Here is a 20,834-nt window from a genome sequence, read left to right as displayed (position 1 = left end):
AGGAGTTTTTTGTGTACCACCTAATATAATTTTCTACATATGCTTAAGAATAACGAGATTGGTTACTATGCTTTCAAATTATAAATAGACTCCTTATTATTCTTCTAATCCATTACGTACGTCAATGTATAGACGTTGCATTTGCCTACTCGTACATTTTTGATTGGTTATACCACCCTTCCCCTTCAATTGAAAAGAAACTGTCAAATCTCGTTTTACTACAGTAAATCGTTTTGAATCGTTGTTCAGTTTAGAAAATTCGAAAATTTGGATTTAGTAAGTTTAGACGTACGTACGTTTTAATAATATAATAATGCCTCCGGCTTCTTAAGTAGCAAATTAATGAAAGCGAATTTTGTTTTATTTCAATCTTCAGTCTACGTGGTTTATCGGAATAAAATTATAAATACTCTTGTATATCCTATATTACTTGGACTAGGGACTTTATATATTAACAGTAAACTCTCGTTGGAGTTAGTAAAAAATAATCAATATATAACTCATTAGAAGATTCATTGCACCTGTAGTTAACCTATAAAACTTTAAATTGGAATTACACTTTATAATTTAATTAACAATTTAGGAAGGAGCATTTCCTCACTTAATATGTCATAAATCTGTGTGTTAATCAATTTTAGTGGTTAAATTATATTAATTTTTTTAGAATTGTATGTCTTATCGACATGGGTTATAGGATAAGATTCCTGTTTTTGGTATTTCTAATATATAGTACTGTATCAAGCGAAAATATTGATGTAAGTAAATTTTTATTTAATACGAATTTCTTAATAGATATCCAATAAAGAGGTTGGGGATATTAGATAGTTTGAGGGTTGATTTTCTCTACACTTGATCTAGGTTACTTTACTGAAAAATATGTAGTTACCCAAATTAACAAAGGTGGAAATTTTCCATACTACTGGGAAGTGGTAAGCTTTTCCTTGTTTTGGTATTAGAAGATGCTGAACCTTGTCATTGATTTGTAGGTTTAACTTATAAAACCAAGTCACAACACCTATGTCCTTCAAGTTACACACCATTTATATACTGTAGAAATAGGAATAATTATTCTCAAGTAACCTAATATTAAATTAAAAATTATACCAAAAGAACAAAATATGTTAGTGAAAAAATTTTCATATGGTCGCCATAATTTTAGCTTTTATCGAATGCACATAACATTTCATCCATCAAAAATATTATAATTTTTATGGTATATATATAAAACTAGAACAAGTGATATATTTAATAAACACCAAATAAATATTATTTTAAGGTGATATTAGATAGCACATAATTTCTTACACCTACCTTATCTAAACTCATAATTATGCAATAATTTCCTTATATAATCACAGTTTCATATCATATTAATATAAAGCAATCCAAAGATAAAGGAAAACATTTTATTTATAAACCTCAATTCTGAAAGTAATATTTTTCTTTGGTTCAGCTGTACTTTTCAGCATGTAAAATTCATTCTAGGCACGTATTTATCTATATTAAGTTAAAATTATGAACGAATGATCATTAACAGAATCATATACCAACATCGACGTAAGAAAATGTTCAAGAAAATAATGGCATTTGTTGTAAATAAAAATAGGACAACCACAAAATTCATGCCTGCAACCTTCCTACTAATGTTCATTTAAGCTCTAATTTAACCCTTGTAATAACCCTTTCTGTACTTCGCATTTTTGGAACATAATACTGTCTTTTAAGATATTTTTTTTGGTGTTGCATTATTTGATTTTGTCAGAATTGCAAAACTATATGGATTAGAAGTAATAATATGACAGTTTTTTAATCAACATATCATTAATACATTGACCCATCAATTTTTTCCCAAATATCAAAATACAAAATAGATTCTGTCTGATTTACTGGCATGGTATTAATTATTTGTTCAAATTCATTTTAGGATGAAGATGTGACTGTAGAAACTGTTGATGAATCTGTACCAGATATACAATATGAAAGTCCTCTTCCTTTAGATCCTAAAAAAGTATATTTCGCAGAACACTTTGATGATGTTGATCAATTTAATAAACGTTGGATTAAATCCCAAGCGAAAAAAGAAGGAATAGAAGAAGATATAGCCAAATACGATGGTCGATGGGAGTTAGAAAGTGCAACCAAGGATAGTTTACCAAATGATAAGTCAGTATCAAATTTATTTTGTAATTTGTGACCAGCAAAAATTGTGATGAAATTTTCATATATTTTCTCTATTTACAGTGGTTTAGTTTTAAAAACCAAAGCTAAACATGCGGCCATTTCTGCATCATTGTCAAAACCATTTGTATTTACTGATAAACCTCTGATTTTGCAATATGAAGTCCTTTTACAAGATGGACAAGAATGTGGTGGATCCTATTTGAAATTATTGAGTGAAGGACCTGACTCAAAGAATTTGAAGAACTTCCATGACAAAACACCATACACCATTATGTTTGGTCCTGATAAATGTGGCAATGATCATAAGTTGCACTTTATCTTTAAACATAGGTGAGTTATTTTGTAATAATTCATCTTTTTCTGTACTCTACAAACTATTTCATCATTTTCCCAGCAACAGATTATTTTTATCAGATTATCTGAAGTACTATTACTATTATTTTCAATTACTAAAAAATTATCCTTAATTGTTGTAATTATCATATTTCCCATGTTTCAGAAATCCATTAAATGGTAGTTTAGAAGAGAAACATTGTCAAAAACCAAAAGAACGATTAGAAGAATATTTTACAGATAAATTGCCACATTTATATAAATTGGTTCTCAACCCTGACAACACATTTGAAATTTCTGTAGATAAAAAAATTGTAAATTCAGGCAGTTTACTTGAAGATTTTGTTCCTCCTGTTAATCCACCCGCAGAAATTGATGATCCCAATGATAAGAGACCAGAAGATTGGGATGAAAGGTAGGAATTTGAAAACTATACCCTATCAATTTCTAATTGAGGGTTACTAATTGTTAATTCAGGTTATATTTAGTTGATAAGTTGTTGAGTCCATTTGCAACCGCATTTGTTGCAGTATAATAACTAAATCATTAATTATATTGGTATAGTTGATTAATTTGCTATCTTGTAATTTTAGAGAGAAAATACCAGATCCAGAAGCCACAAAACCAGATGATTGGGACGAAGATGCTCCTCCTCAAATATTTGATGAATCTGCTGTTATGCCAGATGGTTGGTTGGAAAACGAACCGTCTCATATTCCTGATCCAGATGCTATTAAACCTGCGGATTGGGATACCGATATGGATGGTGAATGGGAACCACCTTTGATTGAAAATCCAGCATGTAAAACTGCTGCAGGCTGTGGACATTGGGAACCTCCACTAATTAATAATCCCGCTTACAGAGGTAAATGGAGGGCGCCCTTGATTGACAATCCTAATTATAAAGGAAAATGGAGACCAAAGAAAATCCCAAATCCTGATTACTTCAATGACCAGAATCCCTTTAGAATGACTACTGTGGTGGGTATATTTCTCAATAATTTCTTATTGTGAAAAAGTAAATGAATGTTTCAAATCTTTACGAATATCCATCAGTACCTCACATTTTTTCTAAATCAGACAGTGAATTATTCTAAAATAATATTTAAATTGACGAATTTGTGATTATACTGGGCGTTGCATTTAAAATATAGAATAATAACTTCTGATATTGCTCGATTTTTATGTTTTTAATTCTGTATTGAGGTATTAAAAACACCACAATTCATTTTAAAGAGTTCTTTAGAATAAAAAAGAGAATAATATATTTTTTTTAGACCGCTGTTGGTTTTGAGTTATGGTCTATGTCTCAGGATATACTTTTTGATAATATCCTTATTACAGAAGATATAAATGTAGCAGAAAAGTGGGCCTCAGATACTTTTGATAAGAAGCGCCAAAAAATTGCAAAGGATTCGGTAAGACAGTTAATTTAAAATAATTTTCAATTATTTAATCCAAAATTGAAATATATAATGTACTAATAATTGTTGGATCCATGCTGATTATTACAAATGGGGCATATCCAGGATAAAAAATGAAATCTAGGATGGTCTAAGTCAAAAGTGTGATTCTATTTAATTTTAATAATGTCAGCAACTTTGCATAGTTTCATTATCATTCCCTATTTTCAAAGTTCATTTTTTTATGTCTTGATAACTCATTAGAACTTCGCTCTGTTGTATTCTTCCTCATCAAAGTATTAAAAATTGGAAAATTGACTCATAAAAAAATTTGTTGAATCCCATATGGTAATATTAGTATAAATTAAAAATATAAATATTTTTTTATTCAATAAATAGAAATACAAAATAAAATTAACAAATTAAGTATAACTGGTTTTGGTACATAAAAATTTTCTAGCATCACCTTATTATCTATTCTCCTTATTTTTTGTTTTCTGCTGAAAGAAAACGTGGTGGGGCAAAATGTTACGCGGCATGAATTACAGACCAAAGACTTGGGCAGTGTATGCAATATATTGCTTAATACCTATTATTCTTTATGGTTATTACTTATATCGTTGCGTTCGTGAGGTAAAGTTGAAAAAAAAAATTTTTATATTGAATGCTTTGTGTAAAGTATGAAGTAAACATTATGCAGAATATATTTCAGAAAAAAATTATGTCACAGACTCGTAATGAAAATAGTTGTTCATGATATGAGTGAAAAAGTTTGTGAACGATTTGAACAAAATAAAATCACTAACAGCTCTATTTTGACATTAAACTTCAAAATGGATTTTAATATTGAAATAATCACAATACTGTGTCAAAAATATTTTTTTTCGCCACTTGTATAATGTACCTTTATAATATCCATTAATTATGGCAGTGATTAATGAACTATTAATTACTACTGTCAGATGCTTTCTTAATTTAGCTATATTATATTGTTTTGCTAAAAAAATTGGTTTTTATAATTTTATCCTGTAAAACTATACTAAATATTTTCAATTTAGTTCTGTACACAAAAAAAGTAAATTTTTCTATACCAGATTTGAACCTGCAGTTTGAAGGCACAGAAGATTAACACTGATTTATTAGCGACAATGAAGGAGTTTGTCCTATATCTGTTTTTTAATATACTATGGTTTTTGAAACAATTCATAAATTGAAATAACTTTTGAAACAGTATTAATTTATTTCAAACCTGTCAACAGTATTGTGAGATTTCTCAGTGCTTTAATTTAAATTATGTTGAAAAACCAACTAAAAATGAATATGGATAATGTAAGTAACTTTTCTTTAATACCACCAGAAATTGGAGAAGTTGCTTCTTCAAATTTATTCCCAGAAATGTTAAGGAATAACAAGTTAATAACTATAAGTGAATACCACCCTCTTGTAAATACCCAATATTTGTGGAGATATTATACTATTATTACAACTTTCCATAACTATGTACTATGTTTCAATAAACACTAATATGTTGTATGAAATATTTGTTAAAAAAAATAATAGTGTTTCTAATAATGTAAAAAATTTTCCAACAAAATAGCTTTTAACAAAAATATTATATTTAATAATCGTGGATAAAGTATAGTATTCTACTTATATAATACTTATAATGAATTATTATTCACTCTGTGATAAATGCAGTAAACCTCACGACATTAATAATAACCCTCATTATATACTCGTGAATAATATACTATCAACACATTTAAAATATTTTTTACACGCTTCCACGCAAACAATAACTTTTAACACAGTTGGCTGTCATTAAAAGTGTTACTTTTAATGGTAGTTGTACAAAAATTGATTTCTTAGTAATCTCAGTCCTAATTGCATTTTATTCAAATTTATTGACTACTTTCATGTAATAATGAGGGAAGATATGGAAATGAGTTAGATATTATATAGTGGAAACAATATAAAGAAAAAATGGTCCACAAAAATTTTGATTGTGTAAGTTGAGACTAAATAGGTTGTAACTTGGACTTAGTTTATAAGAGTGCGGAGTTATAAACTGTTTTGTTGTGTTCTAGAATGCTTTAACTGTGTTTGAGGTCTCTGACAAGAGTATTCGAGAAAATTGATTTGGTTATAAAAATATTACATAACACCATGAAAAGTAGTTGACAGAAAATTTTAGAAAGACGTCAAAATTTTAAATAGAAAATAATAATATCCTAACGAATAATAAAAGTTATAATTTCTGTAAATCCAAGTTTTTAAATAAATTTAAACCCATATGTCTCACAATATTAACTCTATTAATTGTCATTATTAATCTAGGATTTTTCATAAACATAACATAAAATTGTGAATCTATATACTTATTCTTCCATAGCCTCAAACTACGAACTATTATTACCCAATGTTTGCTCAGATATTAATTAAAAAAAGATATGATTACTGAACTTTAGTACTAATTATAATAGTTTACTTCATATTTTGCAAATTGTAGTAGTAGCTAGTACTTAGAAGTTGTATTTGTTTCGCTAGGAAAGCTTTGTCCAGAGGTTGGCCGGTCTAACCAATGAGTACCCAATTCTGTGGGCAGTTTACATAATTGTACTTGCTGTACCTGTTGTATTTATTTTGTACCTATGCTGCAAACCCAGTTCCTCGGCTAGTCAAATACAGGTAGGAGAGCTTTTAACTTTATTTTCCATATTTATATTGAAAAGTATTATTTAACACCATTTTGATCATCTTATATGAATCGGGGCAGCTACTGCTCCGGTAGTGATATTTGACAAAAAAAAGTCAGAAAGCATTCATACTTTTTATAAAACCAAATATAATGGAAGTAGTAGTAACATATAAAGTTCTCTTTGTATATGTAAAATGATGTAATTGAACTATTGATTACACAATTATTATTTTAATTTTTATATAGATCTATAATTTATATTAAGTTGATATCCAAGAATAACAAACACTCAAATTATTGTAAATTTTCATGTTTGGACAAAGTACTCCAATCATTATGAGGAATAACTATCCTTAAATGTTGAGTGAAAATGTGAGTGTTCCAAGTTTAATGGTTTTCCTACAGAACCATTAAACCATTGAATCAAAAGTTCACATAACCTCTTGTCTTAGAAGTGTTAATTTATTATATAAATAAAAAATTAGCCAGTACTCAAGTTAGGCTGTAGAAATTGCTGTAGTTATATTTCCTATTAAATTGAAAATAGATCATAAAAAATATATTTGTTTAGGAAAATGAGGAATTACTTCGAGCAGCAGAAAGAAAGAAGACTGATGAAGTAACTGAGGGCGTTGAAGAAGAAAAAGAAGAGAACGAAGTAGATGAAGTTGAGGGTGAAGATGAAGATAATGAAGAAGATAAAGAAAAAAATTCTGAACCTGATTCAGAAGAAGATAATGAAGCTCAAGAGCTTGGAGAGGTACATACATTTCTTTACTTCCTCTGTAATTTAAAGCAATTGCTGGTGATATTAATATATAAGAAAATTATATTGATATATCAGTTTAAAGATGTTTTCAAATGTTTCTCTTTGCAGGGTGAACCAAAGACTAAACCAGTGGGCGAAGGTACTAGAAAGAGAAAAGTTAGGAAAGAATAAAATATAGCACTTTTTCGTGTACATTATCGCATATACCAAAAAGATCTAAATGGTTTTTATAAATTGTGATTGCGTAAGGGGTTAGCTGAAATTATAAGTTTTTTTTTCTAAATATAATGTCATTAGATGTAGATCACCTTGTACATGTCTGTTTTGTTTGTAACTGTTTTTTGAATCTAATGAATGGTAATTATTTGTATAAAAAAAGGAAAATGGAAAGTGTTATAGTTGTTATTTTTAATCAATAGATTAATTATGTCTCAATAAAGGTTTCTATTCAATGAAGAAACGTTAATAAATATGAGGTGAAAAAATAATTTAAACTTGCAAACATGATTTTATGAGCTTCTGTCGAATTAATATCGATTTTGTACTGTAAGCATTGAAAATTTTTCCTAAAATCCATAAATCAGTGGATAGAATCTATTACAGTCAATGAATGCGTTTGTATCTAAGTTATAGTCTAGAAAAAAGCATTTGGAAATTGAGGTTACAATTATTGGACATCAGTTAGAGTCAGAAGAAAAAAGCTGCATTCGGCGATTTAGATAATGATTAGGATTTCATTAAATAAGGATTTAAGTGTCATTTAAGTCATAGTTTTTACACAAAGTTAATATTTTCAATATTTTAATTATATTCACTCTACATACCAATGCTCCTCAGCTCCTTATCATCTCTTACAAGTACGTGATCAGTGTCCTATTATTTCAATACTGTTAATCTAAACATGACACTTCACGCCTTTTTTCTTAGTACTTATTCAGTGAATGCATTAAAGTTTGTAGACTATGGACAGTTCAGACATGGGAGCAGAAGTGTTGATAGGCATTATTATTTGAATGTAAGAAAATCAGTAGAAGAGAATGTATAAAATGATAATCTAAAATAAAATAAAACATAACAACACCACTCAATAATTCATGTGACTAACTAAGAAAAATATAATTTTTGCCAAAATTCGATCTTAGTCAAGAGCTATATAATCATTCCAAGCTTCTCTAACTTTTACCGTGTTGTAGAAGCATTTTTTTGAGATCAGCGAATAGACATTAGTCACTGTGGACCAAATCTGGACTTTATGATGGATGAGGAAGCGATTCCAATGTAATTCCAGCATTTTCACCATTGTTGCCATCAACTTGTGAATCGGTGAATTGTCTTGGTGAAAAAGTGGTTTTTTATTCAACATACGAGACCTTTTTTCCTCGATTTTTGCATTCAAACGATCTAATAAATCTATCTAGTATTCGCTATTGATTGCCTTGAGTAGATGAATAATATTCCATGCACATCCCAAAATATTGAAGCCATAACCTTCATAGCTGAATGTTGTGCCTTTGATTCAGATGATGATCGTTTTGATTCCGGAGTGAAGTGATAGATCCATGTTTCTTTTGAAAGTTGGTACTTCATAAATGTCTTATGGATTTGACAATGGCAGCGTTATCTGTGTATCAGTCACACGACTTATTGAGTGATGTAATACACTCTCCATTTCTGATAAAAATTTTTGTCACAAGTTGTGTAAAGATATAAAATATCTTAATTCTTAACTCTTTATTATTGTTGAAAGATATTAATTCAAGCTACTTACTAAGTATGTAGATTCAACTAACTGGAACTTGTTCGATTAGTAGAAAATACAACTGTTAACACATAGTATGTTTTGTTCTATTATTCCAAGGACGTCCTAAAGTATGTAACATACTCTATTATCTAATAAAGTTAATTGAAAGATTTTCAAAATATCAAATATTCTGTAAGGGAAGTGGTAATAGTTCTTAAAACATCCAGTTTATCTTTATTTCAAAGACTATTTTTGAAGGATGTTGGACAAGAATATGTCATAGTTCCTGTCATAATATATTTCTTAATAGCGTAATATACATTACAGTAAATTTATTAATGAACAATTAAATTATTGATGAGAATGGTAAGATTTTTGTATATATTTTTTATGTATTGCTAAATATTGTCAGGACCAATTGTAAGAATTTTGTTCGAGCTGAATAAAGTTACAGGAGTACACTTTGGTGTTATTCAAATCAACCTTTGTTCGAGTTGAAGCATTCTGTTTTAATTAGGATACATTGAGATAGTCACCATTAAAGTAAAAGGTGAGTGGTTTGATAAGGTGAAAACACCCACGTCGAAAAACCTTACGGCAAATAGAGATGAGTCAGTTTTGAAATTCCAGTTTTCTCACGTTTTTCAGCGATTTCTTCTGAGTAATTATAAAGTTTATAGTCTACATAAAAATAATTGTAATAACGAAATTTTAAGCTTATAGAATGAGAGAAAAGATAATGTGATAAGGAAGAAGACCTTTACGTGTAAGAGAAATGAATGTGTCCGAATCTGTTTTAGAATTCTAGTTTGAGCGATTCTTACGAGTGAAGTTTATAGTCTAAGGAAAAACCATACTAATCAAAATTGAAGCTAATTGAATGAAAAAGGAAAAGATTGAGCTTCATTTAACTTCTAATTGAATTAATTATAGAGATACAGTTGGTTGTTAATAATTTTTGCTAGCTAGAAATAGAACTGAAAATATCAGAAATGAAATTAAATAGAGAAGTATATTTTTAACAACGAAACAAAAAACATAATAAAAATAGTTAAGAGAAAAAGGTTAAACTTTGTTTAAGACACAGATATTACTTCTAGAAGTTTGAAACTTGGAGCGAGAACCGTTTTTCTCAAGATTCTTGATTCAAAAATGTAAAAATTGAAATGTTATAAGATTTAAACCAACTGGAGTTGTAAATGTTGCAATTTTCTGTAAAACGATGTTAATACAAAGATATTATTCTCGATGCTTCAGTGATAACTAATTGAGCAGTCAATCAAGTAGAAATTGAAAGAACAATGGTTTTATCGGCTACAAAACACTAGCTTGGGATACTTAAGGAGCTATTTCTTAATCCCTGGCAACTTGTTTATCACTAAGCTGCTACTTCAATCATAGGGAGTAACTGGAAAATAAAACTCTGTATTTCAAATAAATAAAATTTATCAAATTATATTTCTTATAGCGCTGTACGTTCCCGAGGTAATTGCAGCTACAAATGCAACACACAATAATAGATTCTTCCAAAGACTCCAGTTCAGTGTACCCCAATCATTCCAGTTGATTACAATATCGACAACGGCGGGAATGAATATTCCCAATATTGAGAAGAAAATGGCTCCGGTTAGATCAATGAGAATGTTCATACTACTTCCTGCTGCTGCAGCTATACTAATAATTAGAGTAAGGGTCACCACTCTCATAATGACCTGAAAAATGTTCTGCTTTTTATGTTTCACATGCAATTCAATTTTCTTCCAAACAATCTCAGTTGGTACATAAAAGATCAAAGTAAAACTTAAGATCATTGTGATTGATATGCAGGCTTGTACCACTTGAGCTGGCCTGAAAAAAAGAGAAGGCTATTTAAAGGCTATAAAACTGATTGTGAAATTAAAATTTTTCCCTAATACAATGAAAGTTTTTCCATTACTAGACCTACATTATATAATATTCTATCTTAGGAAACGGATAGCATCTCTTGATGCAAAATATGGCAAATAAGGCGGATAGTTTAACAGTTTTATTTAGCTGGGAATATCTTCACACATAATGTGGAGATAGATGTATTGTATTTGTTAAAATAATTAATCCTTCCACAATTCCTGTAACCTTTTCTCTATTATTATTGTTTTATGTAGTTCAGCAAAACTGTTATTAATGTTGATTGAAAATTTGGCAGGTACACAATATACACACAAAAATTTTTCATTGTTTTTTTTTTCAAAGTTTGTTTAAAGAAACGAGAAGTACTACATTCGCCTATATCATATAGCTACGTTATTTGATACTAACACCAAGCACATCGATGGATGTTTTTTGTTTCATCTAGTATTGAGAAAAATGGATGATAAATGACAGTATCAATTATGAGCTGTATTTACTTCGATTTCAACCAAAGATGCTTATAATTACATTAAGTTTCCCCTCTATGTTTTCTTCCAAGGTCGATTCAAAATCAAAGTAATCTCATCAGACTACAATTGATTATTTTATCTTACCACTTCGTGACCCACAGCATTTCAAAGACTGAAAGAAGTTCAACTTTGGAGTCTGAAGTAGATAATTTGGTTATCTAAACATATGTCAGGTAGTGTATGAGTATTGAGATAGTAAAAATTTTCACTTTTCTATATAAATGTGATTTTTTTTACAATTTGAGGTCGAATTATTAATTTTTTGATATTTATTTCGATTCATTATAATATATTTGACTTTTTTTAGAATACTAACCATTCTTCATTTGGTAAGTTTTGTGTAATGGCGGCATGAGTTTCTTCTCCAAAAGCAAAATATCCAAAAAATCCCATGGCTGTGTAAATAGTTACAACGCAGAACATAGCGACATTTAAAACACCTACAGTCCCAACGAATCTCGGCTCTAACTGAAAAAAGACAGAGTAATTAGAATTATTTGATTTGAAAATAAACCTCCCTATAATCACCACAAAGTTATGTGGTATACCACTAAATTCAAACGACATCATGATGTGATGTTTGCAATATAATAATTATTTGCCAGGATTGGGGGCGGATCTAGAATTTTTATTTAGGGGCGGGGCTGAAGGCAAAGTAAATATAACTAAGACATACAAAGAGGAATTAGGTCATTCTTGCTAATGAATATAAATTACAAGCTTAAGTAATTATATTTGTATAAAATTTTCATTCTGACAAATTTTTTTTTAGACGATTTGGGGTGAAGGGGCTCAACCCGAAAGACCCCATAGAACCGCCACTGGCCAGGATTAAAAGTTTTATCGCTGGTCGAATTGTGAAAATTTGATTCAATATTTCTGCACAATGGCAGTTTCACTTCCAAAAACTATCCCAAATATTCAGTATCGACAAGAACTTTATTTTTTTGAATGGAACACTATATTCTATTGCGTTTTTTGATTTACTGACAAAAATAAACGTAACTTTCATGAGACCGACATTTGATATCCGAACGGTTAAGGAAATATTTGAGTTTCAATTCCGCAAAATAAAGATGGACACAAACCTAGGTTCATTGAATTTTCATGATTTTCGAGTCTGTAATCATATTGGATATCTTTTTACTGTATGAGTTTCGAATTTTGTAAATAACAAAATTTCATTTTTTTAAAGGTATATACTACCTTTAATAAAACGCACATAAAAATTAGAATAATTTCATATTAGCATGTCCTATATATATTATTATGGTTGTAGAATTATTTGACTCTCTCATTTTTTCGCCCATTCTATATTGAAAATAATAACACAATTGAGTATTACAGTATTGAAAAAAACTAAATAGAAAATGTTTATTAAAAACGAAAAGCTAAAGAAATATCGTACCATAATTATACTTCAATAAAATGATGCTATTTTGAAATAAAAATATTAGATCAAAATTGGTGGAATCCATTTTTCACGAGGTCCGTTTTTTATTTAGCCTTTGATCACTCCGTGCAGATGCGGGCATGCGCTGTAGGCGACTGCAAAGCTCTCTCACTATACACTTCACCATTGTTGACATTCAGGCAACAGTCGGCGTTGTGCTACAGCCATGTAAACTTGTCCGCCATTATTGATGTTCCCGCCAAGTGTGAATTGCGAACTGGAGATTTCTACAAGCTTAAGACCATAGTGCTGCAGGAATCCATCAGAAAATAAGTCGTGTGTATGAGGAAAACTTCAGGAGTGATGGTGTTGTGCGTGAATGGTATCGAAAGTGCATAATGAAGGGGTCCAAAGAAGCAAATCTGTCGTTTCAGATGACCTGGTTAAACGAGTAGACCGAATGAATAAAAAAAACCGTAGATTCACCATTACTGCTTTGTCTACGGAGTTTCCAAGAGTTTCAATATCTATTTTGTACTCTATTGTTACTGAAAGGTTAGGCTAAATTGGCGGCAATTTTCTTTGAAGTATGTATTGAAAAGCTTGTTCACAGGTATGATAAAAGTCTCAATCTCTTCGGTGATATTTCGAAAAGTAACCGTACTAATCTTTTGTTAACAAAATTATTGTTTTATGTGAACTTGTCTTTTATTTATAGCCTATCGGTTTGAAAAAAACGGCCCTCGTAAAAAGAGCGGCCCATCGAGCATGGTCTAGGGCGGCAGTATATCTAAATTTAATATGTTGAATATTTGTTTAAAGTCATTATATCACTACGCTTAATGTTGATTTTCTAATGTTTGGTTTGACGTTTTTTAATTTATAGGAGCTGAATGCTGGTTATGTTGCATGTAAGAAAATATAGAGGGTTTTCAGGCGCTTTGGGTTCTCCTAGGGGATGCGCCCCTACATACTGATAGTTTTTTTGTTCTTCTATATGAATACAAATTGAAATTCAACTTACCATCGAATTTTCCACGGGCATTATTGTTCCTATTCCTTCAATAGAGAATAACACCGTACTGAAAAAAGTGGGAAGACTTCCAACATTTGTGAATAAGTCTCTATCTTTCACATCAACTGTTTGTATTTTTAGTGCTATGTAGTACAAGGTGATGCCGAATGCGGTGACAATAGTAACATTGGCTATTAGGGACAGTGGTACCAAATGGTTCAATTCTCTGATTTGACATAAACAAAGGAGAACGCAGAACGCTGCTATTTTGAAATAAAGTCCCCAATCTACTGCAGGTGGGTAATAGAATGATACCAACTGTAAAAAATATTAAAAAACTATCTTTAAAAAATTAATCATGGAAAGAGGATAGTATCGTTGCCGCTAATAAATCTCTGAAAAAAAATCATTCTGAAATATAAATGTATTGTGATTTTAGATAATTCTCCACTATTTTGACTATTAATTTCTTGGTCCCTTTTTACATGTTTTTTTTGATAAATTATTTTGATTTAAGCTCTTTTCATTAAAATTGGTTCTTAAACAGACGTTTCGAGCTAATTTCGATCTTTATCAAAATATAATTTGATATTGTCAACTTGTAGAAATTATATCAATCAATTCATCACACATCATACGAATATAAATACAAAAGTTGAGTAATCTTAAATATTAAGTAGTAATTGTGATGTGATGTTGTGATGTTGTTTACATAAGACAGACATTTACAAAATAGATTAAAAAGTTATGATTATGATAAACAAATAGCACTGAATTAACAATTGATTATAAAAACTCTTAAAACAGAATCAAATACAAGGGTAAAAAAATTTTTAGCAGGGGTTCACATATTTAGAAACGAGAAAGCTGTCAATGATAGAAAGGCACTAAACAATTTGAGTATCATATTTTATAAATTTAGGGATATGACAATGGAGATTAAAAAAAATTCTTTTTACAGCGTGGTTGAAGTACATTTTCATGTGGTAGGTGATTTATCTATTGATATAATTATACACACAGTGCCAGTGTCGTATAATGTTTAAATTTTGGAGGGTAGAGACAAGGAGGAAATATATTGTATATGACCAAGTGTCCGTCGAAATGCGCTGAATAAAGATTGCGCCACATTTGCATTTGGGTGGATTTTAAAGGAATATTATTTACGCCTTCGATTACACGCTTTTGTACACTGCAAGTTGTTGAAATTCTATTTAATGAACTATGATTTTATATTTTTCAATGCATTATACATTTACAATTACTATATTCATATCATACCCTTTGTCTACACTAGCGCTATTTTGGAAGGTCCTCATATAAGATACACCTCCTTCTGTTTACCTTCCATAGTTTTGATAAAGACCAAAACTACGTAGCATGTCACTTTCTTCGCATTTGTTTAAAAACGTTGGGCTTACAGCATGTACAGTGTTTTATCCTGTATCTCTTCGGATTTTGCATGGAAACGGCACTGCTTGAAAGAGTTTCAATATAATTTACGATTATGTGGTAGATAAAGAAACAGGCAATTCCAACGATGTTTTTTTCCTTGCTACTGTTTTGGATCATTGTTATAATCATATTTTTTGGAAATATCTCAAGATATTTCAGACAAAATTATTAGTCTTTCAAACCTTTTCTTTGGTATACAATATTTCTCATATTTGTTTTTTTCTCTTCCATATTATTTTGGGAGTAATTCGTATCCCTATTATTTTCCATAAATATCGTAGAAAACTAGAAAATATTTTTGTCACTGTTCCAATTCTTATTTTGGACTTACTAAAAATATTGAATCTATTAACTCATTAGGGACATGTGAATTTTATTATTATGAACATGATAGGAATATTTGAACAATTGCCAATTTTTGAAAAACTGGAGATTCCTAAATTTAAGCCGTACCACTCATCATAACTAGTTCCAATTCTATGTACCATTAATGAAATACGTAGTCCTAAGATTTCAGATAAGCAAAGATACTCTTAGGAAACTATAACCAGGGAATATCTGTTCAATGTATCAACCCAGGCATGAACAATCTACGAACACTAAAAGGAGTTTTGTTGGGGTACTGCCTCAATAGACACTTGAAGACGCTAGATTTAGTAGAGAGTGCAGATTCTGTTACGTAGAGGAAGAAACCTCTATCCATATTCTCTCAAAAGCCTACAGGACTTCGGAGTATTACGTTTGGGAATGTATGAAATAGAAGACGAAGATCTCTGGCATAGGAGTAGGAATAATGGATCAGCCATAAAACTGGAGATGGCATTGCCACATCAAGAAAAGGTCACACAATAAATCATTTGAGTCGTATATTTATACATTTGTGATACTTTGGTTTTGGTCTTCCTCACTAAAGAATTCTGAAAAATTTGATTAATCAGTGAAGGAATACTTACTTTTGTTAACGATTCAGAGATTAATACAACGTATACTGCTGCTGACAGGTAATACGTGAGACTGAGGGCTATTTCCACAAAAAATCTGCAACAAAAATTTTGTCAGAGAAGTTTATGTATCATTGTAACAAAAATGTATATAGGTATTGCAAAAATTAAAGAAATTAGTAATTAGAATCCGTATACGCTGTCAAGATTGACCTATCACGGCAGTATTTCGAAATATAGTACTCAAAATACCGTCATTTTGATGTTATATTCAGAGATTTAAAAAATTTTACAGTTTCTATTACAGAATTTAGTAGTGCACATTAAGTGTCGTTTAGTCTAAGTTGATATTTCTAAATTATGCTAGTTTTGAGACACAATATATGTTCAATAAATGTCAGACTATTTTCCTTGACTTATTTGGAGCGTTTCTCCTTCAAAATAGATATGAAGAATTTTTGGAGCTGTTGAATATGAATATATCATTAAATTTACAAAACTTAATGTCCTACAAATCCTAACCTAACCTTAAACTTGTAAGCCTCAAAGGAAACTAGAAACTAGAAGGAGGGTGATGACATTTCCACAAGAATCAGGAGATTATCCAGTACATTTCATGAAATTGTGAGGAGGTTGATGATTTGCAATTTATTTAATATGGTGAATCGAAATGCTAAAGATGATCTATATCATGAATAAATTTTTCCGAAATATATAATGAACTATGAAGAGTATAAAAAAGGCCTCAAATATTCTGAAAGCTGTTAATAATTTATTTCTGTTATATTTTATATTTTAGCGATATAGTGTAACAAAAATAAGACAATTGTAATGAATAGAAATAATTTTGAAAGTATCACTTGAAAATTGATGATATTATTACAATATTAGTAAAAATAACTAGAAAAATTGTGATATTATTATTTAAACATATTCTTACTTTGCACACGACGCCCACGGTTGGATCCATCTTGGTCCGTTCTGAAAAACTGCTTCAATTGTTTCTGAAAATCCTAAACTAGGTGTTTTTGTCCTTGTGCATATAATGTGGGATGCTCGAACCTATAATATTGGTACCTGGGTGTTAAAAGAAAACACGGTTTAAGCTCTAATTGATTAATTATCAAATAGATAAACACATTTTGAGAAACGGTATATAATTTCTATTTGAAATCAACATTTTGAATAAGATAATAAATTCTTGATACAAATTGTTCGTTTTGGATGTATATCTTATTATCAGATGCTTGTCGGATTAAACACGACGAAGACGGTATGCCGAAAGGACGACGCTAGAATAAAAAAGAATGTTTTGCAAAAAAACTATTATTTTACAATATAATCTCCATTTCCCATAACAAAACTGATTCAGCGAGGACTTCAAATGTATCAAATGTTTGATATACAGGCTGTTCCTAAGCTGGAGATGGAGCCTCTTCCCATTACCTAAATGATCATCTTAATAACATTTTTCTAATAGGTGGATCGGTCGGGGAGGTCCATTTGCCCCTCTTTGGGGATATCCCAGAAGCTTGGTACATGCAACACCGGTAAACACACGGAACGAAATGATACATAATAAACTAAGATAGAATCGTGACGCTATAAGGCAGAATCTTTGAATGCACTTCCAAGTTCAAAGAAATATCCTCCGTAGAAGACTCTTGAAGTGTGTAGAGGTGTAAGGTGGCCACTTCGAACATTTATTATAGTTTTTTGTTTTTGTTTGATAATTTGTAAGCTAGCTCAATAAGTTTTCCAACATTTCAATTTTTTTCCTTATAACACGATGTTCGGCGGTATGGAGTCCAAATGGGAAATGTTTAATTGTGTTTCAGTACCTCATGTAAGTATTTTCAATAAATAATTACAATTTATGATATTTTTTTATATCTTTCTATGGCGAATTGTTTACCGTTTTCCGATCTAAAAATCTAGATATCTCCTAAACAATAAATTTTATCGAGTTACCTTTTTGTTAAAAAATCGATTGAAAAATTCATTTTTGTCATCTTTAGATTGTACAGGTTGTTCTCGTGAAAGTTACGGATTGTTAACCGTTGAGAATGAGTCGGATTAATAGTGTTCGAATGTATAATTAGAAAAATATACTTAAATATAAAGTTCTGATTACGCAACTTTAAAGGCCTATGACTCAGAAAAGAGGGATCGTATGAGAAATTTTTTTTATGCAACAAAATTATCTTATTTACGTTATCTACTTACTCCCGAATTTTTTGCATCAAATCCCGGAACATTCTGTATAAGTGAAAAAATAATACTACAGGGCAACAAGTATCAAGGCTCAATTCTTTATACCCTTGTATATTAATTAGGTGATAATTTTATCATTATATTTACACCCATACTTTAAATGAATGCCAAAAATGATGAAATGATGCCAAAAAAATGAATCAGCAAATATATATACATTGAATTAGGTTGAAAGTGACGAAATGTGGATTCATTTTAATGGTCTTAGAAGTGTATAATATTTTTGTAGGAGTTTTTCAAGACAAAACAAACAAAAGCGGATATCTTCTTCCAATGAGATTAATCACATATAGTCCATAGAAAGTCCTATGGAAATGATATGTAAGTTGTTTTCGATTATACAAATGAATATCTAAGATCATTATTTATTGTAACTACTCAAGAATAATAATAACGGAAAATATAGAAGATCTTAAAAAATTACAGATTCAGCGAGCAGTATGGGCTACACATGAATTTAAATCAAACTAAATAGATGCACTTCTCGAAGATGTAAGATCAAATTGGAAATTAAAACATTGAAAAAGTACAGAAATACAAATATCTAGGAACTTGGATTAATTCGAGAAATGACAGCACTGAAAAGGTAAAAGTAAGAATTGAAATTGCTCGCAGTGCATTTTATAAAATGAAAAACTTCTTTTGATATTATAGCCTGAACAACGAATTGAAAAAGAGAATGATAAAATGTTATATATACTCAATCCTTCAGTACGGCAACTACTTTAAACAAAGCAATAATGAAAAAACTGGAAGCCTTTGAAATGTAGATATTGAGAAGAATACTACGAATATCATGGACAGATAAAATCGCAAATGAAGAAGTTTTACGCAAAATAGTGACACACATAATAGCCCTCAAATTAGAGTAGTTCGGTCATGTAATGAGGAGACAACGATAAGAATTCCAGAGAATTATTATGCAGGGAAAGATAGAGAAACATGACGAAGAATATAATTGCTTCGAAACTTAACGGAGTGGTTTAACTGCACTTTGAACCTATTGTTTAGAACATATGTGAATAAGATACAAATAGTCATGATGGTTGCCAGCTTGCGTCCGAAGATAGCACTTTAAGAAGAAGAAACTCAAGAAATAGTTAATAAAATCCTTGCCTTTCTACTTAGCGATCGCCGAATAAAAGCTCATTCAATATTTTGTATAAATGCTGATCAAAAGTTTGCTAGGTCTAAAAATTCAGACGAATGTTTGGATGTATTCAAATGGAATGAAATGTTTTTATCTGGTTATGTATTACAGCAGATGGAACTTGGTCACATTCTTAGACCCAAATATACATTCAAAACATCTGCATTTGTTGGAGAAAATATTGTTTACAGTAGTAGTTTTATTGAAAATTCACATTTCCACCAAACCGTCTTCCTGTATAATACTTATTGTAAAATAGTTATAAAGTAATAAAAAACATTGAAGTTGAAGTATACTATTTGGGATTTTAGATTTTAGAAATTGATTCTTATTAACTGATGACTAAAGAAAAATCCTACGAATTTCCTCTAACTCGATTAGCACGATGTTAATTTCTAAATTATAAGTACGTACAGAAAATATCTTGATTAAAACATTCTAGAAATAGATGTTATACTTACTAATAAATGCACGTTGTATGTACACAATATTCCTACAAATAATGTCCCTATAGTTCCCACCAGAAGACCTGCTGTTTTAAAGGCTCTAGGTACTGAAAATATTCCTATTCCTAATGAGCCCTTAATTATATGCACAACCGCACCAAAATATCTTGAATAAAAAATACATTATTAATCATTGGAATCTCTCATATTTATTAGAATGTCAATGCCAATATTGAAAATTATGGCAGTTATTTGTATGTTATCAATAGAATATTTCATCAGGAAACTAGAAATAAGGATTTTTCCGTGCGCACGTGACAAATTCTCATGGAGTTTTAGCCCACAGCCTGACGTTCCAAAAAAGCAGAAGTTTTTGGATATTTTATGTAGCTAAACAACTCTTTAGCGTCTTTAGCATAAAGTAGAAGGTTTCATATTCTTGGCTTTTTCGATAAAATAAACTAGAATATCATCACTTTGTTTTAACTTTAACTCGCCATTTCATGAAAAGTTAAAACTTGTGTTCATATTTCAGCTTGGATTTTGCTGGTAACATATCAGCCCTTGCTTATGCCGCTATCTTAAATATGTTTTTAGGAAAATCTGGATTTTCTA

At 30.1% G+C, this 20,834-nt stretch overlaps 2 protein-coding genes across 6 annotated transcripts in view; one reads left to right on the top strand and one right to left on the bottom strand.

The window, feature by feature from the left end:
- The first annotated feature begins 153 nt into the window (after positions 1-153).
- Positions 154-9,587, top strand: LOC130446647 (calnexin). 2 transcript variants are annotated; one of them, XM_056783028.1, is made up of 10 exons: positions 154-288; positions 665-755; positions 1,925-2,163; positions 2,242-2,511; positions 2,681-2,929; positions 3,108-3,495; positions 3,792-3,932; positions 6,465-6,605; positions 7,187-7,375; positions 7,493-9,587. In XM_056783028.1, the coding sequence occupies exons 2-10, from the start codon at positions 684-686 to the stop codon at positions 7,553-7,555; spliced, it is 1,752 nt and encodes a 583-aa protein (XP_056639006.1). In that variant the 5' UTR covers positions 154-288; positions 665-683; the 3' UTR covers positions 7,556-9,587. The 2 variants fall into 2 exon arrangements, with proteins under 2 accessions (XP_056639006.1, XP_056638998.1); XM_056783020.1 differs by having other exon boundaries at positions 154-276; positions 7,493-9,586.
- A 966-nt stretch (positions 9,588-10,553) lies between these two features.
- The window catches only part of LOC130452993 (proton-coupled amino acid transporter-like protein pathetic), a 35,896-nt gene continuing 25,615 nt past the window's right edge, over positions 10,554-20,834 (bottom strand). For all 4 annotated transcript variants that reach the window (XM_056792580.1, XM_056792564.1, XM_056792572.1 and 1 more), the window contains 6 exons: positions 20,235-20,385; positions 17,290-17,411; positions 16,362-16,446; positions 13,963-14,271; positions 11,862-12,013; positions 10,554-10,973 (listed from right to left, as the gene is read on the bottom strand). In XM_056792580.1, coding sequence (XP_056648558.1) covers positions 10,574-10,973; positions 11,862-12,013; positions 13,963-14,271; positions 16,362-16,446; positions 17,290-17,411; positions 20,235-20,385 — 1,219 coding nt within the window. In that variant the 3' untranslated portion in view covers positions 10,554-10,573. The remainder of the gene's footprint in view (positions 10,974-11,861; positions 12,014-13,962; positions 14,272-16,361; positions 16,447-17,289; positions 17,412-20,234; positions 20,386-20,834) is intronic.

Source organism: Diorhabda sublineata, chromosome 1 (genome assembly GCF_026230105.1).
Source record: "Diorhabda sublineata isolate icDioSubl1.1 chromosome 1, icDioSubl1.1, whole genome shotgun sequence".
Lineage (NCBI taxonomy): Eukaryota > Metazoa > Arthropoda > Insecta > Coleoptera > Chrysomelidae > Diorhabda > Diorhabda sublineata.
This window is presented reverse-complemented; position numbering and strand designations above follow the sequence as displayed.

What these genes read in the sequence shown, in the direction of transcription:
- LOC130446647 (XM_056783028.1), top strand. Translation starts at nt 684, where the DNA reads ATGGGTTATAGGATAAGATTCCTGTTTTTGGTATTTCTAATATATAGT. An exon ending in GATAGTTTACCAAATGATAA is followed by an intron (nt 2,164 to 2,241) that starts GTCAGTATCAAA and finishes CTCTATTTACAG; the next exon opens with TGGTTTAGTTTTAAAAACCA. An exon ending in AAAAAATTGCAAAGGATTCG is followed by an intron (nt 3,933 to 6,464) that starts GTAAGACAGTTA and finishes TTGTTTCGCTAG; the next exon opens with GAAAGCTTTGTCCAGAGGTT.